General features: G+C 41.2%; 1 protein-coding gene across 1 annotated transcript; it reads right to left on the bottom strand.

The window, feature by feature from the left end:
* Positions 1–2,206: 2,206 nt before the first annotated feature.
* On the bottom strand, positions 2,207–13,452 carry LOC308371269 (uncharacterized protein; the record flags this gene model as incomplete). Its single annotated transcript, XM_080846115.1, has 19 exons — positions 13,190–13,452; positions 12,734–12,883; positions 11,703–12,432; positions 11,232–11,297; positions 11,005–11,078; positions 10,776–10,853; positions 10,603–10,655; positions 10,046–10,217; positions 9,597–9,689; positions 9,196–9,345; positions 8,514–8,906; positions 6,852–6,976; positions 6,595–6,691; positions 6,141–6,236; positions 5,631–5,779; positions 5,181–5,346; positions 2,773–2,885; positions 2,470–2,611; positions 2,207–2,227 (listed from the first exon to the last, which is right to left on the bottom strand). Exons 1-19 carry the CDS (start codon positions 13,373–13,375, stop codon positions 2,207–2,209), a joined length of 3,054 nt encoding a protein of 1,017 aa, XP_080702241.1. The 5' UTR covers positions 13,376–13,452.
* Positions 13,453–21,756: the final 8,304 nt, after the last annotated feature.

Below are 21,756 nucleotides of genomic sequence, written 5' to 3'. Positions count from 1 at the left end.
CTCATGCATACACACTCGTGCATACTCCCTCATACATACTCACTCTTGCATACTCATTTTTGCATGCTCATCCAGCAGGGAGGGCTGGAGAGCTGACACCTGCCCCAATTCCAAGGCACTTGTTCTCTCGGTCATAGCCGCAACAGAGCAAGCACACTCTCGCAGTTCGTTCACGAAACGCATTCTAGTTAATATTATTTGTCAGGTAAATGGCTGAGGAGCTGACTGCAGCATTATCGGATGAAACAGAAGTTGGTGCCCAACACCCCTGGCCTTATTTAGCCGAATTGTTTGAATTCATCGAAAAGAAAAAAAGAGTCCTATTACTTCAAGTGTCGCCTCTGCATTAAGAACACTACGGTAAATTCGCCATTACATGACTACTACTAACAAAGTGGTTATAAATATGCCCAGGTTGATTATATTACATTGAAATACATTACATTAACAGGTGCTTTTATCCAAAGCAATATGCTAGCACCCAAATTATCTGTGGAGATGTTAAGTGCCAGATTCTAAGTGCCAGTTTAATACAGCCTCCCTCACCAAACGTTAACGCCGGGGACACAGTCGAATTCATGGCCAAGCGAAGTGAACTTCGCAATTCATTCCTATGAGGGAGAAGGCAAGCACATATGAGCGAAGCGACATTATTCGGCCAAGTTTAATATTAGTTTAAAAAAAGTTTAATATTATGAGTTCAGTTTGTTGGTTGGGCTGCTAGTTCTCGAGTTGTCGAGCTAACTTGGCTCTAGAGTTTAAACAGTTGTGAATGTGATTGGTATTTGTTATTTGTAAAAACTTCCATTTTACTTTTGAATCTCTGATTTTAAGGTCATGAATGAATGCTATTGACTACTCTGTTTATGACAAGTGAAATTAATGGAAAATGAAATAATGTAACTTGAAGGAATGCTTTTTGTGTTGTTTCTTCAAAACCACTTGGTCTTACTTAAAGATAATATAGTTTTGAGTATTTTGGGTTTGATTAGGCAAATGTAAAGCATTGTTCACCTGTTCAAGTAGGGGTTTTGATGTGACAGTTAAAAAAAAAAAAATACTTTTACTTTTAATACTTAAGTATTTTTGAAGGCAGATACTTTTATACTTCTACTCAAGTAAAAAAATGAGGTGAATACTTTTACTTTTACTTTAGTAATATTCAATGCAATGTAACTGTACTTTTACTCAAGTACACAATTGGTTTACTTCGTCCACCACTGCCAATGGAGCAGTATCAGACTCATATTCTGACTAGAATTATGAGTATGGCAACGTCAGGCTGGCTTTAAAGGGCAAAGAATAAAAACTTGCCTGTAGTCCGTGGCAGATGGTGCTTTCCCAGACACTAGGTGCATAGATGAGCGTCTGGTTATCTTTGAAAAGAAAAATAGTTTACTGATTGTGAAAAAGTACAATTCATTAAAAACAGAAACTACTCTTTGACCAGTGCTTTACTACTTAGACCTATGTTGGAGAGCTGGAACGGAGATCATAAGTGATGAACATATGACAGAGAAGCTACGTGCAAGAGGGAAATGGTTTATCCTGACTAAGTCCTTCCTTGAAATTATGAGACGATGTGTAACTCTGTGTTAATATGTGTAATTACCGGGCTGGAGAGTATTTGGTCCTGAATAAAAAAATCCATTTTCTCATTCACCTTCTCCAGACTCTCAATCCTATTTAAAACAACCCAAAATGTCATTATTATATATTATACAGTAACAAGAAAAAACAACAACAAAACAAACAAACAGAAATTATTTATTTTTAAATCAACAAGCAAAAATAGAAGTGGCATTGTGTAGCATTGTGATTAGACGTCACTAAAAAATAGTATCAATAATGGTAGTCTAAAAGGGGTCCAATTGTGCTTTTATAGGACTGTTCTAAAAAAAGCTTGTAAGGAGGGTGAGTCCAGGACTCGTATGTTTCCCCTCCAGTGACAGTACCTGAGTTTGTATGTCCGGAGGATCTCCAGGGTCTTGCATTGAGCTTCCTGCTCATCGAGAAGCTGGCACTGAAACTGCTCGTTCTCTTTTAGCAAAGTGGTATTGATCTCATCCATGCTCTTTGTCAGCCCTGCAACCTTGGATGCACATGAGGATTCCACCATTACCATCCTTTTGAAGCCGTGTGTTTTGGTATTTGTATTTGTATGTTGATTAATGTTCTTGTTTTCAAACTCTTCGCAATTAGCATTTTATTGTTCAATTCCTACATCCTTTAGAATACATCATACATTTCAGTTCATCATGCATCGATGCACCACCATGACTGATGTACTATACCATCAATGACCTTGTACTCAAGCATGTTCTTTTAAAATATTTTTTTCATTCATTCTTTTCTCTTTTCTCACTTCTATGCGATTTGTATTTTATTGTTCAATTTCTAGACCCTTTAGATACATATATTTCATTTCATTACTATGCAGTATGATGACTGACATACTGTAAAACTCACCTTGTCCACTTTTTTCTGAAGGAAATCACATTGCCTATGAAGGTCTTGAATCTGGTCCTCACGCAAAACCACCTCTTTTATGTGGAATTGTTTGGCACGACTGAGCTTGTCCTTGTAGATACATGTTCTTTCGGTGTACTTGCTATAGGAGAATGATGAAAAATAGTGTCAGTGATGGGTAATAACACACACAGGACAACTAACACGACCATATCTTAAGGTATTCTTACTGTGAATACTTAAGCTTCCCAGTAGCAGACTACATTAAAAGAACCCTTAAACCAGGAGCATAGTCTCACTCACCTCCTCTGCTTATCCAGAGCACGTAGGGTGTTTTTCAGTTCCTCCTGCAGGGCCAGCACAGCATTTTGACTAGTGAGCAACTGGTTATTCATGTTACGGCTACTAGTCTGCAGCTGTGAGAAGAAAAGACAGAGACCGTCATCAGGGATTGAACTATGTTTAGGAGACACACTCTTTCCAACCCAATGTACATATACTATTACTATTAACTATGGGAGAGGCGTAACACAGGGGTCATGTCAGGTTAAGTTGTCGCTATTTAGGTATTTTACCTATATAGTGGCAATTTAACCTGACATGACCTCTGTCTCACGCCTCTCCCATAGTTATCATAAGATAAGATAGATAGGCTACATTAGTGTAGAGTATGACACCATAGAGAGCTCCTGGTTTAAACTGTTGAAAAACAGATTAGCCAAAAAAGTTTTGCTAATGTAACTCTATTTGAAACTTAATGGAACTTAGCATCTGTATCTGGTAAGTGCACTTTCAAACAGTCTATTCTCAGTGAAGTCTTATTGGTAGATGTTGCCGCTTATGGCCCATTTGAGCCGCCCTTGTGTTTAGCTGGGCTAAACGTTCTAACGGGGTTTAGGCCTTTGGAAAAGCACCTTGAGACGATGCTAAACAAAGAAAATAATAATTGTTTTACTCTGAAGGCTAATATGCTCAGATTTCTGCAAAAGAATTACTGAAGTGTGAAGTGTGTGTACAGTACAGAGTGTGTTTTGTATTTATTTATATTTATGTAAGTGGGTCAGTGACAAATAAGGATTGGCAAGATGCCAATTAAAAAATATGTTTTAAACCTGTTAAAACAACATGCCCAAGGACTGTTAGAATGTATATTTTGCATTTCTGTTGGTTTCATAGTATTTGATATGACATTTCTACCATTTTTCACCAAATACGGAACTAATGGCCCTGTTTATTGTCAAATGGTGTAACCATTACACAAGTACAAATATTTAATATTTCATCCTCCTAGATTTTATGTACGTGTAGTCATGAAAACAAGTAATTGATTTTCAAATATCACTTGACATTTTTTTTTATTACATTTATTTTAAAAATTCAGATTAAATTGATGTTTTATTGTACTGAGCAAGACATTATGTGGTAAACATTAAAGTTTTCTGCATATTCCATGCCCATTTGGGTAAAAATGGTTTTAAAACACATTATAACAGTGTAGTGGAATACTTAAGTATCATCCATATTAAGTTTTTTGTACAATATGAGATTTTTGTGGAAAATACTGGTTACGCCAATTGACATTAATCGGTTACACCAAATGACCATACTGCTTCTACAGCCCTAAATTGATCAAAATGGCCTCAAACAGGAAGATGTCAAATGGTGTAACCGGTTACACCATTTGACATTTCAATTTAAAACCAAAATCTGCAGGCATTATTTAGGATGACTATGTCAACACTTAACATTGGTGTGAATATTTAAAAACATATTTTACATTTAATATAGTCACTTTGATTATTGTGGTTTATTTATATTTTAACTGAGGTCATACCACTTGACATGTCACCTGACCATGCTTGAAAAATGCACATTTTAGAGAAAGTACTAACCTTGACATGCAGCAGTTAGGTTCTTTAGGGGTCTTCTCTGTGACATGATCTTCTGGCACAATATTTACAAAATGGCTCCTAAAATGTGGTTACACCACTTGACATTTAAGAGGTTGACTTGGCAGACATGATTCCCCATATTAATTTAAATATTCCGAACAATGATGTTACATAACTATTATTAAGTTTTAAAAAGTGCAAGTGTAAGAGTATGCCAAAGTATATCAGAGGCTATTTTGAAGAGAGTTTCACAATTTTTTAGCAAGTTTTATTACTTGGTACTACATTTTAAGGGTTACACCACATTGACAATTTTACCATTATTTTCTTAATATTCTCACCAAAATGGATAAAACCAGAACTTTTAGAATTTGGTCTTGAAGAAAATGATGTTTCAAAGTGATTTGATAGATTATTCTCAAACTTTAACACTTTTAAATGTATTTCATCCTCATGTTCACAAAAAAATGAGCGTCACGTCTTTGACCCACGTATACTGTAAAAAGTTGTTAAAAGTTAATATATTGTTCATAGTTTGAAGTTAAAAGGTTTGAAGCCAAGTGTTTTGTATTTCTTTTTATTTATAGTATACCTTGCTTAAACAGTTAATATATTGTTAAATTTGAAGAAAACTATTTGCCTTGGCAATAAATAAGCCTTTAAAGTCAATCGTCGTTTTGTGCTATTTAAAAAAAAAAAGTATCGGTTCTAGCACCGTTTAGGTAACGGTATCGTTTTAAAAGTGTCGGTTAAGCACCGGTATCGAAAAAAAACAAAAAAAACGATACCTATCCCTAGTACTAAGGGTCAGAAACCTACTTCCTGCCTGACTGCTTGCTCTGCCTTCTGCAGGGCTGCCAGTTGGGCCTTCAGGTCCAGCGTTTGGTCGTGGAGCTTTTGTTCAGATTGCGACAGGGTGGCTTTTTTGCCCTGAAGGGTTTTCACCTGCTGCTGCATAGCATCCTCGCGGCACAGCCACAACCGTCTGAGTCAAAACAGGAAATTATGACAAAGACAGACAGCACATGAATCTCTGACTTGGTGTCAGACGACCACACTCACAACCGCTACTAAGGAGCAGAAGTGTCATAGAAGTTGAAGAAAATACCCCTGGAACTTATTTTAGCATATCACAAAACGTATTTGATAACTTAATGGTTAGCATGTTGACCAATGCATGAACACACATTATACAGTAGAAATATATTAAATTAGTTCAAAGTGTTGAAATAAGAGGAAAGTTAGTAGACAGGTAGTTTTGAAGGATACCTCTGCTTCTCAGCCTCCTCTGCTTGGGCCCTCAGCCTTGCCAGATCATCAGTCATGTATTTGGCATCTTTCTTCAGCCGCTCGGTCTCAGCTCTCTCCAGGTCAAGCTGAAGCGTCATGTTTCTAAGCTCCTTCTGGAGGTCCAGCACCTAACCATGCGGTTATCACACCATTCATAATCGTGCAGATGTGCTCATGAGACATTGTTACACTAACAAGAGGATACACTTAATTTCAGGCTACATAACTAGAGAATATGGTCAACTTACGGCCAGACACTCACACTCACGCACGCACGCACGCACGCACGCACGCACGCACGCACGCACGCACGCACGCACGCACGCACGCACGCACGCACGCACACACACACACACACACACACACACACACACACACACACACACACACACACACACACACACACACACACACACATCCCCATGTGCATACTGTATATCTCCTTCACATCACATCTATACCCCATGCCAGGCTGAACCTATCACCCACCTCTCTCTGAGTGGCACTGAGTGACTCTCTCACACACTGCAGCATCAACCCAAGCTGGGTCTCCCTTTCCTGGGCTTCCTGCAGTTTGGCACAAACCTGCACACAGACCAGCCAGGCCACAGGGTAAGCACTAGCAGGCTGGCAGGCTGGGTTTAAATGACCAATGGCTAAGGTAGGGATCAGACTGAAAATAACAAAGTGGCAGTGGCAAAGCACACTGCAACGCTCAGGCCCTAATAATTGTATTAGTTTAAACAAAGTTATGTGAACGAAAGTCCAGCCCCTATGAAGAATCTTACTGCTTTGATTGGTCAGAATGCCTGAAATGTTCCTAGAGTGCATTAAACTGACACTGAAGAGCATCTCGTTGAACCAAGTTTTTACACCATTTACCGCTAGTAAGAATACAGCAGACCTGAAAATACTATTCACAAAGTAACTGTAAAGCACTAACTTCGGCTTGGGCTGGCTGCCTGTCTTTCTGCTCGGTCTGATTACGCAGGCTCCCCATTTCTTGCAGAAGCATTTCCTCCCTCTGGAGCAACATCTTCCTGTGTGCGACACAATGACAGGACAGGACAGGACAGGACAGGACATGTCACAAAAGCCTATTTCTCATACACATTAGAAAAAGATAAAAAAACGGATGAAAAACAACCTAGTCTCAACACCTAACCATGGTTATGAAAACCAGGCTGTCTGGAAGCATACCTCTGCTGAAAGTACTTCTCCATCTCGGCCTGTAGATTGGAGACAACATCAGACACCATGACCTTGCCCTGTTTCTTGAAATCTTCACAGAAAGTCTGTTGTAGCTGCTTCTGAAGTTCCTGCATCTGGAGCAAGTGCATTTAGTTATTATATAACTTGTGCTAGTCCAATCATTTATGACATCTTTATTGATGCATGCATACCCCAAACTTGTTTGTAGGCTAGTTTCTGACCTTAAGGCAATGGAATTATCTCAATCTCAAATCATGTGAGGGCCTATCTAGTGTTTCTGTCAGATCAGATAGGCCTTATCTTGTTGTCTGCTGTTCAGGTAAAGTTTCTGACAATGGGGCAACGTTTTGCAAATGGTTAGTTATCCTATAGCTAGGTGGTTACATGACAGCCTACTAAGGGCTCACACATGATTGAAGCTGAATTTAGACGTGAATTAGCGTGTATTGTCCTACTTAGTTAACGGTTTTGGAACGGTTTTGGAAAATAACGTTCGGTTGGGTATTTTTAATATGAAAACGCGTTCTTACAAAGGCCAGAAGCAGACACACATAGACCCATAGACATATATACATGTATATATGTCTATGCATAGATAAAATCTGGGACAGGATAATCAATAATGGGGGTAAACTACATTTACAACAGTTCTCTCCCCTGCCGCGCCGATGTTGGCAGGTCTGCAATATCTCATAATTTCTGTGAGTGGCGCACAGGCACAACGTCAGTCGCCTTAAACTGTTAAACATGTTTTCATGCCAACATACAGATTTGAAACAATTATGTGTATGTATGCGTGTGTGTTCCTCATATGTATGTATAAGTGTTTCAGACGAGTATGTATATGGTTTTATATATGAGCATGCATAGGTTTACAGAGTATGTATGTATGTGTGAGTGTTTCAGTAGTGAGTGTGAGAGCGTTTCAATAGTGAATATAAGAGTGTTTCATTAGTATGTGTGAGAGTGTCTCAGTAGTGAGTGTGAGAGTGTCTCAATAGTTATGTCCTAGACGGCCCCTCAGAAGGATCGCATGGCAACATGCGCTACAGTTGACCGAAAGAGAGCTGCAAACATCGATATGGATAAGGTGGTCTTCAAGTTTGTGGGAATTAAATGTCAACGTTTTGATGTCTCAGATGTACAGGTCTGTAGCATGGTCATTTTGAATGTGAAATCAAATACAGCTTTTAGCTTTTTAGAATCCATTAATCAGTTGTATGTGTATTGTATTGATGTATTGTCATTTTAATGCGGTTTGTTAATACAATGTATTTCACCATTGTATCAAGTTGCCACTGTTCAGTTCGGTGGCTATTTGTGCTTGGCTTGATGGTAGCATGTTTATTAGAAAATTAATAAACAGACGCACTAACAGAACGACACAATATGATGATTGCGGATGTCAAATAATTCACTAACGTAGGTTTTTCTTATCCTATCAGGGACTGGAATGTTCCTGTTGGTAAATAGAACACTCAGATACATCTCTTGTGACTGAGATGCAAGGGGATGGGTAGCAAGTGCCTCTTGTCATCCGAATGCATCTCCACCGAGACATAAATCAATCAGCAGCATTCACATGCATGCATGGAAAAACACAAAAATAATAATGATAATGAAATAATAATAAATAATGGTCCTGTTTACCTGCTCGGTCCGGCAGGGCAGGTTCTGCTCCTTCTCCAGATGGTCCTGAAGCCCCCTGCTCTTCTCCAGAAGCCCCTGAAGTTCGCGGCTCTGTTCCAGCTCAGAGACTCTTGCTGAGGCCTCCTTTAACTCAGCTGCCCAGGACTCCTGGTTCTTCTTGAGTTCGGACTCCCTGGCCAAAGCCTGCTGGTACTCCACGCCCTGAGCCTCATGGTCCTGTTCCAGCTCAGATACTCTTGCTAAGGCCTCCTTCAACTCAGCAGCCCAGGACTCCTGGTTCTTCTTGAGTTCGGACTCTCTGGCCAAAGCCTGCTGGTACTCGGCGGTCTTAGCTTCATGGCTCTGTTCAAGCTTGGATACCCTGGCCAATGCCTCCTGCAGCTCAGCAAGCAACTAAACGGACACAGAGATTGTCTCATGGATTGTGTTTTTTTCATGTATGTACAATACTAAGTCGATGAATCAAGCAACAGATTCACATGCACAAATGAGAGTGTAAAAAAATGATTTTTGTGTTAGGGGGGTAGCATTAATTCTAGGCCCTGTACACATCAATCAGAGAGGGTATGGCTGTATTAATTTGGGCACAGACTACTTAATTGTTGCAGATCATTGAAGAAAACTGTTTTGAATGTATGAATCACAGCTAGTGATGTGATGTGCAGCTCCTAGCTACTCTTACCTGTGTGCTTTTGTGGTCCAACTCAACATTGAGTTTCTCCAGCTCAATTATCTTCTCTCTCCCTAAGAGCACCTCTCCATCAGTGTGCTCCAGGATCTTACTTATCTTTGCACACTCCTCAGTCTTCTGCTGTAGCAGACACCCCTGGGTCTTACGGCACATACAAACAGTATAGCTGATGGAGTTGACTGTACTTACAGGATATGCACTTTAAGGACAATCTTTATCTCTCTGAGCTGACATTTCACTGCATGACCTCTGATTGTCAGTTACTGAGCGGCTACAGTATGTTCAGTTACAATGCCACATTTTGATTCACCTCTCTTCTACAATAGTATGTTTTTGCGTACATTTTGACTACACTTGTTTTCATCTCAGTAATACTATTTAGTTCATTTTACCTTGGCAATGGCCATGTTATTATCCTTAACGGTGTTCTGGCTTTCATGTAGCTGACAGTCAGCCTGTTTCACCATTGTCTCCAGAAACTCCAGCTGATACACCACATGGGATAAACATGTATGGGGTTGGGCTCTGTAGTGAACTTTAATTTAGGCAAAAACACTTCAAGTGAAAAAAAAATAATTTAGGCAAAAACACTTCAAGTGAAGCGATAATCACCCTCATGATAATACAGTGTTTAACTAGGAAGAACATTAAAAATGCATTTTGAAAACGTAGCACTGCAATTCAATTCTTAGAAAGTTCTATGCCTAGACAAGCTATGAAACATTCTGCCTTTACCACTTACAGACCAGAGGAAGAATTGTATATGTACTTTTGCATACAGTCATGCTCATCGCCCTCTAGTGGCAACGAACTATCAGTACAATAATTCCTCCAGACTCACCTCCTTCTTGAAGGCCTCCACGGTGTTCGTGTGGTTTTTCTCCTGCTCTTCTAGAAGCCCCTTCGCCTGGTCCTTCTGCATCTGCATCTGATCGCACTCATGCTGCAACTGCTGAATACATGCCTGCAGCTTACGCAGCTCAATATCCTTCTCGTTCAGGTCTTCAAGGCACCTGGGAAAAAAACATCAGGTAAAAAGATCACAAATAAAACTTTCAGATTAAATGTTAGTCAAGCATGTTGTCAAAAAAAGATTTTATTTTGATAAATTCAAGTTAATTGTCAGGTGTTTCTCCAATGTAAAATATGTATAATGGTAATAATGTATAATTTATTTTATCTTTGTTAACTGAATCTAAAACGTCTCTGGCGCTTTCCATTTAAGTAGATATTACTGCAAAGCTGTTTTTCCTTCCAAAGAGCACACTCTTCCATATTTCCATTCATATACAGTCACTCTGTCATACTCTTTAATAAATCACTTGCATACATTGTACACTGCATAATACATAAATGTGCTCGCTGTACTGAGATGCAGTTGAATGTCTGGTATAGTACCTCACATGAGAACTCTCCACATCATCAGCTACAGTCTGGATGGCAATCTCAGCCTGAAACAATACAGACACAGGTGTGTCTCCAGCATAACACACTAGAGTCTCTACAAATGGCTTTAGGTTAATACTACTGCTATTATATATGTATTTGCTACACATATGCATTCATGTTACCTTTTCCACTTTGGGCAGTGATATCAGAGGGGACTCGTCATCCTCATCGTCATTGACCTCCATCATCTTATGATCAAGCTAAAACAAAACACAAGGTGCCACCATAAACCCGCTGTCATATGGCTTTTATGAATGGAGAGTGATTCATATATTCTAGTATGAAGGGGTGGACACTCTTCAAGTCCTTAAGATATCATAGAGCCATGCGCTCGTTGTCCATGCTGCGCACCATGTCTCTCAGCATCTTGATCTCCTGGTCCTGGTACTCATTTAGCTCTTTGGCCTTGCGGAGCTCAGGCATATCTGCGGGAATTTATACAGATTTGTCATGGGGGATCATGGGAAATAGTCCACATATTTCATGAGCTAATTAAGACAAGAGACACTTTTTCGGGTGTATGTGTTTGTAAGTTAATTGAATGTGATGTTAAAGACAAATATGATCCCATGTCTCACCAGTTAGCTTTTCCACTTCCTGCCTGAGAAATGCAATTTCCTGTTGGGATGAGTGCAGGTCTGGTTCTGTGGGACAGGCACAATCCATTGTATCGTAATTACACTATTGTATAAAACATGCCATATTATACAAATAGCTCTCTAAATTCCACATAATGAGATTAGATTTAAATCTTCAAATCATAACATTCTATAACTGCTAACATATCACACAGCTACGTGTCACACAGTGCTACAGTCTCTGCGGTTCAGAACAGGTATGGTTCTCTTTATGTGAAGTACAAGAAGAACATGGCACAAAAGTAATTAGTATTAGCTGAGTTTTTCTGCCCAACACAGCACATGGAAAGGATTAGTATAAAGAGGAAGGGGGTACCTCATAACAAATCTATATTTTAGCTGCCTAGGGTATTTCCTTCAGAAAAAAGCCATCTAATTTTTTTAAAGTGACACTCTTGGTGTCTCCCTCACCACAGGCTCTCTGGGTCATGTGCACTGACTCCAGCTCATCCTTCAGCCAACAGATCTCCTTGTAAGCCATAGACAGGCGGCAGGACGCCTCGTCCAGCTCTCTCTCCTGGTTCTTCTTGAGTTCGGACACCCTGGCCAAAACCTTCTCGTACTCGACGCCCTGAGCCTCATGGTCCCGTTCCAGCTCAGATACTCTTGCTGAGGCCTCCTTCAACTCAGCAGCCCAAGACTCCTGGTTTTTCTTGAGTTCGGACTCTCTGGCCAAAGCCTGCTGGTACTCGACCCCCTGAGCCTCATGGTTCCGTTCCAGCTCAGATACTCCTGCTAAGGCCTCCTTCATCTTAGCGAACCAAGCCTCCTGGCACTTCTTGAGTTTGGACTCTCTGGCCAAAGCCTGCTGGTACTCGACGCCCTGAGCTTCACGGTCCTGTTCCAGCTCAGATACTCTTGCTAAGGCCTCCTTCAACCTAGCACCTGAAGATTCCTGGTACTGCTTAAGTTCGGACTCCCTGGCCAAAGCCTGCTGGTACTCGACACTCTGAGCCTCATGGGCCAGTTCCAGCTCAGATACTCTTGCTAAGGCCTCCTTCAACTCAGCGGCCCAAGACTCCTTGTTCTTCTTGAGTTCTGACTCTCTGGCCAAAGCCTGCTGATACTCAACCCCCTGAGCTTCATGGCTCTGTTCAAGCTTAGACACTTTGGCCAAGGCCTCCTGCAGCTCAGCAAGCACCTACACGCACACAGAGATTGTCTCATGGATTGTGTCTTTTTTTACGCATATACAATACTAAGTCGATGAATCAAGCGACAGATTTTCATGCATATATACAAAGTAATGAGAGTGTAAGAATTAGATTTTTGTGTTAGGGGTGTAGCACGAAATTCTATGCCCTGTACACATCAATCAGAGAGGGTATGGCTGTATTAATTTGGGCACAGACTACTTAATTGGTGCAGATCATTGAAGAAAACTGTTTTGAATGTATGAATCACAGCTAGTGATGTGATGTGCAGCTCCTAGCTACTCTTACCTGTGTGCTTTTGTGGTCCAACTCAACATTGAGTTTCTCCAGCTCAATTATCTTCTCTCTCCCTAAGAGCACCTCTCCATCAGTGTGCTCCAGGATCTTACTTATCTTTGCACACTCCTCAGTCTTCTGCTGTAGCAGACACCCCTGGGTCTTACGGCACATACAAACAGTATAGCTGATGGAGTTGACTGTACTTACAGGATATGCACTTCAAGGACAATCTTGATCTCTCTGAGCTGACATAAGCTAAAACTTAGATCATATGATATGGGTCTAACTTTGTTCGGTCAAGGAGAGTAACGACATTTGGAGACTGGCTATAGTGAGGATTACTGATCAGTAGTTCACAGTTACAATGCTTGATTTTAATTCCCCTCTCTTCTACTGTAGTATGTTTTTGCTTTAATTTTTACTCTGCTTGATTTCATCTCAGTAATATTATTTAGTTCATTTTACCTTGGCAAGGGCCTCACGGTTCCGTTCCAGCTCAGATACTCTTGCTAAGGCCTCCTTCAACTCAGCAGCCCAAGACTCCTGGTTTTTCTTGAGTTCGGACTCTCTGGCCAAAGCCTGCTGGTACTCGACCCCCTGAGCCTCATGGTTCCGTTCCAGCTCAGATACTCCTGCTAAGGCCTCCTTCATCTTAGCGAACCAAGCCTCCTGGCACTTCTTGAGTTTGGACTCTCTGGCCAAAGCCTGCTGGTACTCGACGCCCTGAGCTTCACGGTCCTGTTCCAGCTCAGATACTCTTGCTAAGGCCTCCTTCAACCTAGCACCTGAAGATTCCTGGTACTGCTTAAGTTCGGACTCCCTGGCCAAAGCCTGCTGGTACTCGACACTCTGAGCCTCATGGGCCAGTTCCAGCTCAGATACTCTTGCCAAGGCCTCCTTCAACTCAGCGGCCCAAGACTCCTTGTTCTTCTTGAGTTCTGACTCTCTGGCCAAAGCCTGCTGATACTCAACCCCCTGAGCTTCATGGCTCTGTTCAAGCTTAGACACTTTGGCCAAGGCCTCCTGCAGCTCAGCAAGCACCTACACGCACACAGAGATTGTCTCATGGATTGTGTCTTTTTTTACGCATATACAATACTAAGTCGATGAATCAAGCGACAGATTTTCATGCATATATACAAAGTAATGAGAGTGTAAGAATTATATTTTTGTGTTAGGGGTGTAGCACGAAATTCTATGCCCTGTACACATCAATCAGAGAGGGTATAGCTGTATTAATTTGGGCACAGACTACTTAATTGGTGCAGATCATTGAAGAAAACTGTTTTGAATGTATGAATCACAGCTAGTGATGTGATGTGCAGCTCCTAGCTACTCTTACCTGTGTGCTTTTGTGGTCCAACTCAACATTGAGTTTCTCCAGCTCAATTATCTTCTCTCTCCCTAAGAGCACCTCTCCATCAGTGTGCTCCAGGATCTTACTTATCTTTGCACACTCCTCAGTCTTCTGCTGTAGCAGACACCCCTGGGTCTTACGGCACATACAAACAGTATAGCTGATGGAGTTGACTGTACTTACAGGATATGCACTTCAAGGACAATCTTGATCTCTCTGAGCTGACATAAGCTAAAACTTAGATCATATGATATGGGTCTAACTTTGTTCGGTCAAGGAGAGTAACGACATTTGGAGACTGGCTATAGTGAGGACTACTGATCAGTAGTTCACAGTTACAATGCTTGATTTTAATTCCCCTCTCTTCTACTGTAGTATGTTTTTGCTTTAATTTTTACTCTGCTTGATTTCATCTCAGTAATATTATTTAGTTCATTTTACCTTGGCAAGGGCCTCACGGTTCCGTTCCAGCTCAGATACTCTTGCTAAGGCCTCCTTCAACTCAGCAGCCCAAGACTCCTGGTTTTTCTTGAGTTCGGACTCTCTGGCCAAAGCCTGCTGGTACTCGACCCCCTGAGCCTCATGGTTCCGTTCCAGCTCAGATACTCTGGCTAAGGCCTCCTTTAACTCAGCAGCCCAAGACTCCTGGTACTGCTTAAATTTGGACTCCCTGGCCAACGCCTGCTGGTACTCGACCCCCTGTGCCTCATGGGCCCGTTCCAGCTCAGATACTCCTGCTAAGGCCTCCTTCATCTTAGCGAACCAAGCCTCCTGGCACTTCTTGAGTTTGGACTCTCTGGCCAAAGCCTGCTGGTACTCGACGCCCTGAGCTTCACGGTCCTGTTCCAGCTCAGATACTCTTGCTAAGGCCTCCTTCAACCTAGCACCTGAAGATTCCTGGTACTGCTTAAGTTCGGACTCCCTGGCCAAAGCCTGCTGGTACTCAACCCCCTGAGCTTCATGGCTCTGTTCAAGCTTAGACACTCTGGCCAAGGCCTCCTGCAGCTCAGCAAGCACCTACACGCACACAGAGATTGTCTCAAGGATTGTGACTTTTTCATGCATATCTAATAAATAGTTGATGAATCAAGCGACAGATTTTCAAAGTAATGAGAGGGTTAGCTTATGATTTTTGTATTAGGGGTGTAGCACTGCACTGACATTTTCTAAAACTTAGCTCATATGGTATGGGTCTAGCTTTGTTCAGTCAAGGAGGGTAACACCATTTGGAGACTGGCTATAATGAGGACTACTGATTAGTAGTTCACTGCATGACCTCTGATTGTCAGTTACTGAGTGGCTTCAGTATGTTCACACTTACAATGTCAAATTTGAATTCACCTCTCTTCTAGAGTAGTTTTTTTGCTTACATTTTTACTACGCTTGATTTCATCTCAGTAATACTATTTAGTTCACTTTACCTTGGCAATGGCCATGTCATTATCCTTAACGGTGTTCTGGCTTTCCTGCTGCTGACAGTCAGACTGTTTCACCATTGTCTCCAGAAACTCCAGCTGTGACACCACATGGGATAAACATGTATGGGGTTGGGCTCTGTAGTGTTCTTTAATTTACTTCATGATAATTTATTAAATAATTTGCAGTTAGATGTCAAACCGATGTAATGTAATTTTAACAGTGTTTAACTACGAAGAACATTAAAAATGCATTTTGAAAACATAGCACAAATAAAACAGTTCCATTCATAGACAGTTCTATGCATAAACAAGCTATGCAAAAACTCTTCCTCTACCACTAACATAACAGAGGAAGTACTGTATAGGGCTGAATGATTAATTGCATTTTCGGTTTAATCGCAATATGATGAGACGCGATTTTCAAACCGCAACTTAAAAAAAAACCGTGATTAAACTAATTTTTTTATTTTTTTTTTAATTTGGAAAATTTTGCACACAGTGATTAAAGCAACATAACGGATCACTTGCTAATCACTAACGAGATGCTAGTGGCTCAAACTAGCGAAATCTCTTGAAATGTGCTTACTTTGACACTATTACCAACTAGTTAGTCAACAACTGTCCTAACACAGTCAATCATCAAGCAAGTGCAACACAAGACGGCAAATAAGCTACTAACTAGTTCGGCAGACAGTAAAAACCAGGCGGCTTCAGGCACACCTACATAACGCAGTCATTTGCCTACGGACCCTGGTATGGCAATGGCCCAGAGGCGATTCTCCATATTAAAAGTCATTGTAGCGCCCCAATTTTCAAAGCTACTACTTTAAGGTAAAACTGCTTATCCTAACCCTAACCCTGAAGTACAATTACTGCATAAGGCCAATTTAAAAAGTGCATGCCTTTGCATGCATTGACTTTGTTTAAATAACTTAAATGCACGGTGGCAAAGCCACCGATTTGTTTCTGTAATAAGCAGTTAAATACAAATGTAAAATGTGGAAAAGAATATTTCACACTAAATGTATCTAATATTGTGTCATATTTAAATCATTCAATACGTTTTGTTGTAGAAAAAAAGAGGATAACATTTTAAAAAATCGCATATCGAATCGCAATCGCAATATTTTGGGGGAAAATCGAAATTAGATTATTTTCCCAAATCGTTCAGCCCTAGTACTGTATATGTGCTTTTGCATACACTGGCGCTCATCGCCCCCTAGTAGCAAAGAGCTGTCAGTACAATAAATCCTCCATACTCACCTCCTCCTTGAAAGCCTCCACGGTGGTGGTGTGGTTTTTCTCCTGCTCTTCTAGAAGCCCCTTCGCCTGGTCCTTCTGCATCTGCATCTGATCGCACTCATGCTGCAACTGATGGATACATGCCTGCAGCTTACGCAGCTCAATATCCTTCTCGTTCAGGTCTTCAAGGCACCTGGGAAAAAACATCAGGCAAAAACATCACAAATGACACTTTCAGATTAAATGTGTTTGTGATGCATGTTGTCAATACATCTAAGGTACAAATAGTTTTTATAAATTTAAGTTATTTTCAGGAGTTTCTCTAATGAAAAATATGTATAATAACTGTTTTATATTTTATTTTGTTAACCAAATCTAAAATTGCCCTTTCAGCTTTCCTTTTAAGTAAAGAGATTACTGTAAGATATTTTTCCTTCCAAAGAGCACACTCTTCCACACTCTTCCTCTGTCACACTCTTTTATAAATCACTTGTTTACATTGTACACTGCATAATACATAAATGTGCTAGCTGTACTGAGTTGCCGTTTATTGTCTGGTATAGTACCTCACATGAGAACTCTCCACATTATCAGCTACAGTCTGGATGGCAATCTCAGCCTGAAACAATACAGACACAGATGTATCTCCAGCACAAAACACTCTACAAGTCTCTACAAATGGCTTTAGGTTAATATTACTGCTATTCACATGTATTTGCTACACATATGCATTCATGTTACCTTTTCCACTTTGGGCAGTGATATCAGAGGGGACTCTTCATCCTCATCGTCACTGACCTCCATCATCTTGCTATCAAGCTAAGAAAACACAAAGTGCCACCATAAACCAACTGTCATATGTCTTTTATGAATGGAGAGTGATTCATATATTCTAGTATGAAGGGGTGGACACTCTTCAAGTCCTTAAGATATCATAGAGCCTAAGCTTTCTGCACTGTGAGCCTACCATGGCAAGGAGAGTCATACGCTCGTTGTCCATGCTGCGCACCATGTCTCTCAGCATCTTGATCTCCTGGTCCTGGCACTCATTTAGCTCTTTGGCCTTGCGGAGCTCAGGCATATCTGCAGGAATTTGGAGAGATTTGTCATGGGGGATCATAGGAAATATTCCACCGTAATGATTATTTAATGAGGTAAAAAGACAAGAAACCCTTTTTCGGGTGTATGTGTTGGTAGGTTAATTTAATGTGATGTTGAAGACAAATATGATCCCATGTCTCACTAGTTAGCTTTTCCACTTCCTGCCTGAGAAGTTCAACTTCCTGTTGGGCAGACTGCAGCTCTGGCTCTGTGGACAGGATGGGCACAATCCATTGTATCGTAATGACACAATTGTATAAAAACATGCCATTTCATACATATAGCTCTGTAAAATAACACATAAGATTAGATTTAAATCTTCAAATATCTGCCAACGTAGCACACGGTTACATTCTTTGCACTTCAGAACAGGTCTGGTTCTCTTTTATGTGAAGTTCATGAAGTACATGACACAAATGTAATTAGTATTAGCTGAGTTATTCTGCCCAACACAGCACATGGAAAGGATTAGTTTGAAGAGAAAGGGGGTATCTTATAACAAATCTATATTTTAGCTGCCTAGGGTATTTCCTTCAGAACAGCCATCTAATTTTTAAAAGTGACACTCTTGGCGTCTCCCTCACCGCAGGCTCTCTGGGTCATGTGCGCTGACTCCAGCTCCTCCGTCAGCCGACGGATCTCCTTGTGAGCCATAGACAGGCGGCAGGACGCCTCGTCCAGGTCTCTCTCCAGGTGCAGCCGCTCAACGATGGCATCCTCACATGGCTCGACACCAGAGGACTACCGCACAAGAAAAGGGTAGATGTGATTTGGTCTGTTTTGATGGGGGTTGAGCTGATGGTCAAACTATATCTGGAAAGAAAACCCATGCTTTGTTAACGGATTTGTTCATCTCATTTCAGTTGGAGGAAACTGCAGGGACAGCTTTACAGAGAAACAGAAACATAGAAGGAAAGGCAAATGGCAACACAGACAGTTTCATAGTTTGATGAGATGAAAAGATGAGCTGTAGGTGAAGATGGAGTCAGAGTGATGTTAGTTCATGAACATACAAGGTCACACAAAGTAATGGTGAGGTTAGGGCAAGGACCATGCTGAAAAAGAGCAGGTTAGTTCAGCTGTGTGTTAGGACCATAGACATTCTTGTATCTATGGTAAGACGATTTGATGAACATACAACCGCTAGTTTCTGTTTGCTCTGAGCAGCCTTACGGAGTCCTAAGAGCTTCTTCCAGGAGCTCTGGCCTCGAGACGGCACCGCCTTGTGGAAGGACAGCTACATGACAACGGTGTGTGGACGCATTAGAGCGAGAAACAATTCAGAAAAGGTAATTCCTTGAGCATTGCCGATTATTACCACTAAACATAAAATGATCGCTATGATTAGAAGAATTAATATAAATATTTATATTTAGAGTGCAGACAGCCGGCACAGTTTCTTTTGGTTCTACCTGATCAGTCCTCGTACCAAAATGGCACAAACTTCTGTGATCTTTGAATTTCTTGTGCCATTTTAGTCCAGTTGAGGTATAGACACAGCATGGATCATGGCAGAATAAAAATCAACAATAGTAAAAAATGACCACAGGTACCTTGTCCATGCCATCTTTGAAGACGGCCACCGGCTCAGGGTCCGTGTGTGGCAGGCAGCCAGGTGAGGGTGGGCATTTCTCCCCCGCAAGCAGCTCCAGAGCCTGCAGTCTCTCAATGAGAGAATCCTTCTCCGCCAGCAGGTAGGCCACCTGCTCCCCGGGACTGGAGGGGACAATCTCTCCCAGGCCCCCTTGGTGAAGCAGCTCGGCCACCTCCATCTTCTGGCCCTCTGGAAGAAACAAGCATGGTTTATGTTAATGTAGCAGCCTTAAGCAGACATGATAAAATGAATTATTATTATTATGAATCCGTCTTTCATTTGGCAACTTTATTTTACCCAGGGGTTTTACACGAAGCATTCAAAAACACATCCAATACTGAACTTTGACCTCTAGATACTTACATTAATCAGAATAGTATTGTAGCGTAGCTGGGATGCCGCTGCACGGCCAAGTGTTATTGTTATGCCGCGGTGTATGATGGGAGTCAAACATCGCAGCTGTTAGCCTAGCCGCAATGCTAGGTCTTGGTTATATGTTGTTGTTATATGTGTATCTATGTAAATACCCGATTGTAATGGTTCCTGTTGTGATTTGTGATATATGTGAAGTGCCACCGTGTTTGTGTAATAGATGTAATGTCATTATTAATCCCTGAAGTTATTGTAATCTTTGTCTAAGTTCGAAGTTCGAGACAGTAAAGAGTTTGGAACCTCATCTGTGACTCAGAGCATTCTTTACTTCGCCACAGTATTCAGGGTATAAACAAAATCAAAATACAATAGAAATACAATATATTTTACTATTTTACCTAGGTTGCAACATTAACACTCAGTTAGCAGAGTGTAAAAGCTCTAATTTGGTTAAAGAGATCCTAATTCGTCCTAAATTGTCCTGACCTCTGTGAGGTTAAAATCTGACCTTTCTCGAGGTGCAGCTGCTTCAGCTGAGCATGCAGTTGCTGGTTTTCCTCCACAAGCTTGTTGACAATGGAGCGCTGCTGGGCAGTCAGAGCCCGAATCTCGTCCAGCATATTTTGCTTCTGTGAGGACAACACACACACACACACACACACACACACACACACACACACACACACACACACACACACACACACACACACACACACACAAACACACAGACACACAGACACACACACACACACACACACGCACGCACACACACCTCCTTTCAGTGTCTCCGTAAATGAGCCCCATTTAAAAGGACATTTTCGTCATCTCTCTGTGACAGCTTCACCCAGATGTTTTTTTTTAATACATATTACATTTTTAATGTAATATGTATCACGTACACCAATCAATCAACATACACACAACCTTACATTAACCTACATTTGGCTATGGCCATACTGTATCTTCTTTCCTAACATGATGGGGGTCACATTCCTCTCAATCATGCAGATTAAACCATGCCCAAGACTTCACCTTCATATTCTCCTTGTCGTTGGCTTCATGCAGAGCCTTCATCTCCAGCCTGGCGGCGTTCAGGCAGCCCACGGTGCCCAGGTAGAGCTTCCACAAGTGGAGCAGCCGCTCCGTAGGGCTGCTGTTGCGGTCCAAGCCATCCTGGGACAGACGCTTTTCCAAATCGCCCAGCTCCTTAGGTGAGAGGTTAGGGATTGAGAAGGGGGGAGTTTTAGTAAGATATTTGTTCTTGTTCTGCTGTGGCTTTAGAGCCATCCAGTGACATATAGGATGGGACCTTATCCCTGGTTTTATCAAGTGTAAACACCAATCAACCATTTACAAGGCTATTTGTATTTCAAATATGAAATGAGTGTGTTATATATGCATAAGATACCTACTTTAAATTGTGTGTGTTATAGCCCATAACCTGTGCATACTTGTATAAATAGCCTATATATATAGTATATTTGTTTTACACATACACACCGCACACACTCACATAAAGGAAGAAAGCGGGAACGTCATCATTATTAGGAATAACACAAAAAAAACTCTTCGGTTAGGATTTTAAGAGTTGTGATAATTGTAACACTTCCTTTAATCACTAATTACGTTTTATTGTGGTGTCCGATTTTCTGTTTTAAGCACGACACCTGGCAGACACAGACGGATTCTCACAAGGGTGACAAATGGAATTGCAACTGAGACATGCTCGCTATGTGCAGCTGTTCCGAATTCTTGCGACAGTTTCTCTGGTTTGCAATAGCCTGCGCTGTGGACATAATATGTATTATTTTCATCAGTCCGCACAAACTGGAGCCAAATTCTCACCTACATAGGCTATTGTAAGATATCTATGCAGGACCTCTTCCGTGTGCAATTATTCATTAATGTACGTTGATTTTAAACTCTAACTAGCTCCAAAGGATTACAT

This window comes from Sprattus sprattus (genome assembly GCF_963457725.1).
Source record: "Sprattus sprattus genome assembly, chromosome: 10".
Lineage (NCBI taxonomy): Eukaryota > Metazoa > Chordata > Actinopteri > Clupeiformes > Clupeidae > Sprattus > Sprattus sprattus.
The sequence above is the reverse complement of the archived record's forward strand: the minus strand, read 5'-3'. Positions and strand labels throughout refer to the sequence as shown.